Source organism: Chanodichthys erythropterus, chromosome 18 (assembly GCF_024489055.1).
Source record: "Chanodichthys erythropterus isolate Z2021 chromosome 18, ASM2448905v1, whole genome shotgun sequence".
NCBI classification, from domain to species: Eukaryota; Metazoa; Chordata; class Actinopteri; order Cypriniformes; family Xenocyprididae; genus Chanodichthys; species Chanodichthys erythropterus.
The window spans coordinates 26,743,746-26,750,505 of NC_090238.1; the positions used below are offsets into that span (position 1 = coordinate 26,743,746).

At 33.1% G+C, this 6,760-nt stretch overlaps 1 protein-coding gene across 2 annotated transcripts; it reads right to left on the bottom strand.

Moving 5' to 3' along the window:
- Window positions 1-563: 563 nt before the first annotated feature.
- On the bottom strand, window positions 564-4,788 carry ctsl.1 (cathepsin L.1). Of its 2 annotated transcripts, XM_067368549.1 has the most exons (9): window positions 4,725-4,786; window positions 4,442-4,542; window positions 3,375-3,517; window positions 2,896-3,093; window positions 1,907-2,098; window positions 1,648-1,813; window positions 1,423-1,528; window positions 1,233-1,335; window positions 567-864 (listed from the first exon to the last, which is right to left on the bottom strand). In XM_067368549.1, the coding sequence occupies exons 2-8, from the start codon at window positions 4,539-4,541 to the stop codon at window positions 1,236-1,238; spliced, it is 1,005 nt and encodes a 334-aa protein (XP_067224650.1). In that variant the 5' UTR covers window position 4,542; window positions 4,725-4,786; the 3' UTR covers window positions 567-864; window positions 1,233-1,235. The 2 variants fall into 2 exon arrangements, with proteins under 2 accessions (XP_067224649.1, XP_067224650.1); XM_067368548.1 differs by having other exon boundaries at window positions 564-864; window positions 1,648-2,098; window positions 4,725-4,788.
- Between the last annotated feature and the right edge of the window lie 1,972 nt (window positions 4,789-6,760).

The window sequence follows — 6,760 nt, forward strand, 5'->3', positions numbered from 1 at the left end:
ATCATAATTTGCATAATTTTTTGGGTAAACTATCCCTTTAAGTATATCAATTTATTATACCAAAAGTACAGTTGTGGGTTGTACTTAGCATAAAATAAATGTATTTCAAATACATTTTGGTATATTTATTTTTCACTAGGGAGGTTCTATTTTAACTGTTTATTTTAATTAAAAAAAAAAAAAAAACAGCATCTGTTCCTTTAAAACAAACCAGGCAGGAGAGAAGAGACTTTCTTGTAAAAAAAAAAAAAAAATTTAAAATTACTGAAATACCCCCTGTGGTAAAAACTGTAGTAATGTTTTCTCTTCAGTTATCATATTTTCATGAATTCTTTCAGTCACTGACAGATGGGAAAGAACGGAGGTCCATGCGACATTCTCACTTTTGAAAGTAAAAGCATTTATGTGACCAATTATCTCAAACTTTAAGTAGAAGCTTCCAGCAGATTCCCAGGCATCACACAATGGAGACTTAGTTCTATGATTTATGAAAATGCTGATGATTTGGATTCCTGGGTATTATAAGGAACTGTTAAATTAAAACAAGTTAAACACTAGTTATCTAATTTTTTAATGATACTGTACTTCGAATACATTGTGCAGATTGTGAATTATTGATAAAGAAACAACTAAACCACAAGAATGCTTGATGATAAAATATACGCCACATTATGTTCATTTTTTATTATGTATTTCATGTTAACATAGTGTTTCAGAGGGTTTGAAAATAAAAAAACAATAGCTAAAGCCAGTTAGTTAAAATATTTGAATTTTCATTAAAATAAAAGTACAATTATGAGGTATTATTGTAGAATCAGTTCACATTCCTTTTTCTCCCATCAGCTCCAGGTCTGTTGCCCTTTCCTGCAGAACATAAGAAAAATATTTTATTCCTACTGCAAAGTAAAACGTATCTAAAAATGTAAACCTATGTTAGAAATGTTTATACAAGCCTGCTTTCTATAAGTAAATGAAGGTACACTGTCAGGAAAAAAAGGTACGGCGCTGTCACTGGGGCTGTACCCTAAGGTACAAAAGTGAAAAGGTACATCTTTGTACCTTACTTACCCCTAAATGGTGCATATTAGTACCTTAAAGGTACATATTATTACCTTTTTACCTTTGTACCTTAGGGTACAGCCCCGTACCTTTTTTTTTCTGACTGTGTAAGGTAAATTAACTTGCCCCAATTCTGTGAACTAAAGCCATAAAATCATATTAGTTGAACTCACCCATTAGACCAGAGGGTAACTGGATGCAGTAGCAATGCCACATTGGTTATTCTTGTTCCTGGACATCAAGATGTAACCATTTTGACCCCAGTCCAGACCCCAGCTAAAATCACAGCAGAGTGTTTAGTTGTTTTGTGTGTCTATAATTTTTTTTAAATTTTTGTTTCATTGTCTTTTTTATTTTCTTAACCTGTTCTTAACAAGCCAGTAGTCCTCTCCATTGTTAGTTCCATAACCAACAGCCAGGACACCATGATCTAAATCAGAGCTGCTGCAATCAGGCTCATCGTAGACACCTAGAAACATTAATCATTAAATTAACTTGTCAATTAATTAGCCAGCAAATTTATAATTAAAAGCTGTATATATAATGAAAAAAGTGTTCATAAAATACACCTAAAAAATAGACAATTACCAGATGCATAGAGCTGAAAGCTGCTGTGTCCAGCATCAATGGCAACAGACACAGGGCCGATTGTAGCAACAGCCTCCTGTAGTGCACTTTCATCCCCACTGGCGACGTCAACATATCCTGTGCAAGTGGCGCCTACAGTGCTCGGGTTGAAACGGCACTGACCATCCTGTGTGGAGAATATTGAGGAGCAAAAATTATTAAAAAGCCTCAGCTGAAGCTTTAGGGTCAAGTTTTTTTTCTCACAAACTTTAAGACTCACCACAGCCTCATACGGGTAGGAATCCTCTGTATCCAGACCTTTATTGGCTTCAATGTACTGGAAGGCCTGGTCCATTAGTCCCCCACCACAGCCCATGTTCCCATAATCACCAGAACAGTCCACCAGTTGCTGCTCACTCAAGGACACCAGTTTCCCTGTCTTCTTGAATGTTTGGCCCTCTAGGGAACCAGTCTGAGAGACAAAAGAGTAAAGTAAGAATGTTGAACTGGTTTAAGCCGATTTAGCTCAAAATGTTCCCCACATTACTTGTCATAATTGCATTTTTACTAGTAAGAATTCCAATTAGAGAGCTCTCTAATTCAATTACTTCTACAGCATGTATTAATCTTAGTTAATGTTAATTTCAACACTTACTAATACTACATTATTAAAATCAAATGTTGTATTTGTTAACATTAGTTAATGCACTGTGAACTAACATGAACAAACAATGAACAGCTGGACTAACTAACATTAACAAAGATTAATAAATATTGCAACAAATGCATTGCTCATTGTTAGTTCATGTTTGTTAATACATTAACTAATGTTCAAAAATGAGACCTCGTTTTTAAAGTGCTACCAACATCTTTAATATGCTTTACTAGTAAGAATTCATCTGTAATTTTAATTGGTACTTGTAAGAATTTCAGTTAGAGCTCTGCAAATGAATTCTTACAAGTAAAAATTCAATTGTTAAGCTCTGTATTCAAAATGAATGGAAGTCAATGGAGACATATGACTAGTAAAAATTAATTTGTAGAGCTCTCTAATTGTAAATGTTAGTAACAATTGAATGGCAAAGCTCTCTAATCATAATTCTTACTCATAAGGATTGAATTAGAGAGCTCTCTAATGTAATGCAATTACAACGAGTAGCCCTGGGAACGTTAAAAGCTAAAACAGCTTGCTATAGAACTGGAATAGTTGGACTGTTTGAGCATTTGCCATTAAAGATCTGTTTGTAAAGGCAAAAATGTGGGTCTTACTGCACTGAAGGCCCAGCATGATCCACAATCCTTCTGGTCTTTAACATCGGTCACATAGCCCTTGTCCCTCCAGTCAACGGTATCGGGCAGCACAGCGCTATCTCTCAGCCGGAAGAATGTGGAACCACCACGGGCCTTAGTGTTGTTCATGGAGCCCAGGCATCCATGGAACGCCACCTGTCTGTATTCCTCATTGCTCTGAGAGAGGATATGATAAAAATGTGATAAATTAGTAAAACAGAAAAACATTTCAATATTAAAATATTGTTTGTATATGTGTGTTTTGTATATTGTAATATATATATATATATATATATATATATATATATATATATATATATATATATATATATATATATATATATATATATATATATATATATATATATATTTATATATATATTATATAATAAAAAAGTATATATATATATTTTTATATATATTTATAGTATATATATATTTTTTTTTTTCCCCCTTACCATGTCAGCAAAGTATGTCATGCCAAGCCTGTAGGATTTGATGCCCTGATCTGCCATCATGTTGTGGACCAAAACCAGTTTGCGATTGGACAACCAGGTCATCTTACGATGTGACTCTTCCTCAGTAGAACGGTAGATCTTACCTGATGCACATGTGAAAAGTTGACGATGCATTGTGTTTTAAACAGCGTTAACTTGTATTTTCTGCAAAGTTTTTGTTTCAATAGTTTTTATAGACATTTTTAAGTAAAAAAAAAAAAAAAAAAAAATATATATATATATATATATATATATATATATATATATATATATATATATATATATATATATATATATATATTAATTTAGAAATAAATTGTGTATAATGTGTAAAGTAAATCAAATTTAAAAATGTGATTTTTGACAGACTTGATTTAAATTAATTTAGTTTGATTATATCTTATGTATTTAAAAAATATAATTTATATAATATAGCTTTCATTATTAAATTTCATATGTGAAAAATAGGGTGTCTGTAAAATTATTTAACAAAACATTTAGTCTTTTTTACATCAATTTTACATTTATAAGAATCTCCTGACTTTTGTCACATTCACATTCCATAAGCAACCTGTTTGACTACTAGTATAGTATAGTTTTTTATTGCCAATTTTGCTTCAGTGAAGAATATTTAACATCCATGGAACCTTTTTATTACACATTTACTGGACAAAAACGCTTCTTTAGATTATTAAAATGTTCTTCACACTAAGGAAAAATGGTTCTTTTAAGAACTGTTCACTGAAAGGGTTTTTTAGGCAAGCAAAAAAATGGTTCTATGGCATCACGGCAAAACCCCCTTTTATTTCTAAGAGTGCAGGTTTAGGCGTTTATCATAAATGTTTATGAGACATTGAAAGAAATGAGAAAGGACACAATGAACAATTAGTAGATTCAAAAAATACTCTTGTCTTTGCTCACTGTCTGAATCTCAATGACTTTCATCTGTTTTGGTCATTCATTCAAGGAGAAGAACCTTATTAATCTCTTTCCCATTTTAATAAAACTAAAGAAGACGACTTTCTTACCAAATTTCATTTTCCATGCGTGGAACTCCATGTCCTCAAGAGAAAGACTGGCAGCACTGGCAACAGCCAGAAAAGCAGCGGTGACAACCAAAAGCCTCATCCTGCAGAGAGAAAGAGATAACACAAGTGTGAGGTCGGACTACTGTGCACAAGTTAAAAAACTGACTGCCTAATGTCACTGTTTCCTTTCTTCTGTTACACTCCCACACAGTTTTTTCAGTATAGTTCTAGTATAGTTCCATATGACTGAAATGTGGTTAAACCTGTGTTTGAGAATACTTACTTGTGATGGTATGAATAGATTTCCTTGATGTCAGTCACCTGCGTCAGTGTTTGTGAGAATGAAGGTCTGGGTTTTTATAAGAATCTTTATTGTATTTGATCAGGTGCCTCCCATAAACCCATAAAAGAGAAAATGATGAGTGTAGAGAAAATTAGAGAGGAAATTACGTAACAACAGTTGTGTGGCAAATATGGGTGTTATTCTGGGGAAGACCATGTATGAAGGGAACCAATCAGTGGTTCATTTCTTTTCTTATATTTTTTCTTCTTCTTTTTTTTTCTTACTTTAGCTTGTTTGTCTCAGCGCAGTGGTATATGAGTTAATTTGTTCCCTGCATAGCATATAAAAAAAACCTCAGCTGTCATACCAGTGACAACACCTCATAAGATAAATCATAAATATTTTGTTGAAGTTGCAAATTTTACTACACTTCCAGTTACAAACTGCATGTGACACATTCTTTCAGAGCTGGTACGCGTGTTGAGGTGTGTACGTGACTTAGCTTTTGTTCTGGCTTAATCTGAAAACACCATGCAAAAAAAAACACATAGATATAAATAATGATATATAGATATAAATAAAGCAACAATTTAGTTTTTTAATCTAAAAGTTTAAAAAAATGTTAAATCTTCAAAGATGCCATGAAAAGGAAGTTGCAATAGTCTTCTTCCCTGCACTGTAAAAATGAAAAGATCCTTTAGGATCCTTTTGGGGTTCTTCACTTTGCCACACTGGCGGAACCCTCTGTAGAACCTCTAGGCACCCTGTCCAAAGTGGCGGAACATTTTTTGTTTCCTGAGGGACTCTTATATGAAGCATTGCGTGGAACTGCTTTGGGTGCCTCTAGTAACTGAATTTGAAGTTTTATTTATTTAAATTTTTTTTCTTGTTGGTACTATTGGATGCCATTAACTTCTATTATAATAAACAAACTGAACCAAACACAAAATAAGAGTTGTTTATTGCATATTATAGATCAATTTTGATACATACACTTAAATGCACATGAATTTGTTATATCAAGCACAATGTTCTCTCACCATTCCTGATTTCTAATAAGCACTCACAGCGATCGGTGTGGTCTTGCAGTTATCAGAGCAGAATCTAAAGCTCCGTATGTTTTTCCGTTGTCTCCAGTCAAGTTCATATGTAAATTGTGTGAGCTTATTTTGTCCATTAAATAGAAAGATCTGAAAAAAAACATACATTTACCCACCCATAAACCCTTCCCTTGAAGAAATCAGGACAGAAGTAGTTGAAAGTGGACAAAAGAAATGCCAGGAATGTATCTCCATCGTCTACTAATCCGAGTTCACCCAAAAATAAAAATTCTGTCATTGATTACTCACCCTCATGTCTCTCCAAACCCGTAAGACCTTCGTTCATCTTCGGGACCCAGAATAAGATATTTTGGATGAAATCCATGAGCTAAAAGTTCTATCAGATGCCAACGGCAAACAACAAATTGTGTAAGAGAGTTTCATTCCTGTTCAAACTTGTATTTCAGCACTATTCCAAGATTCCTGCAAAGTACTAAATTTACTGTAAGGTAAAGTGATAGTTTCCTCATCCTTGTGACATTTCAAACCTGTTTGACATTTTGTCTATGGAACCCAAAAGCAGACCTCAGGCATAATGCAACCTCAGTCACCATTCACTTGTGATTGTGTAAATCATTCATAAATCCATTTTTACCTAAACTTACCTTGTTCAGTATTCTGTTGACCTCCAAAATATCCAAGAAAATATCAAAAAAGGATCATTCGAGTTGTGTTATAAGTCTTCTGAAGCCATATAACAGCTTTTAGTGATAAAAAAAAAAAAAAAAAAAAAAAATTAGGTTATAAGTCATTAATTATTTTACCTTCTGACAGAGATGTCTTATATTCAAATTGGTCACAATCCAAATGATTAAGGCATAAGAAAAAGCATCACGGCTTCTCAAACAAGTAATATATAGTACATAAAATGTTTGTTGATTCAAGAACACAAAGCAAAAGGTCAGCAAAAAGTCATCAAAATTCATTTTAAGAAGC

What these genes read in the sequence shown, in the direction of transcription:
- ctsl.1 (XM_067368548.1), bottom strand. Translation starts at nt 4,541, where the DNA reads ATGAGGCTTTTGGTTGTCACCGCTGCTTTTCTGGCTGTTGCCAGTGCT. An exon ending in CATGCTGGGCCTTCAGTGCA is followed by an intron (nt 2,099 to 2,895) that starts GTAAGACCCACA and finishes TTTGTCTCTCAG; the next exon opens with ACTGGTTCCCTAGAGGGCCA. An exon ending in TACTGGCTTGTTAAGAACAG is followed by an intron (nt 1,336 to 1,422) that starts GTTAAGAAAATA and finishes CTGTGATTTTAG; the next exon opens with CTGGGGTCTGGACTGGGGTC.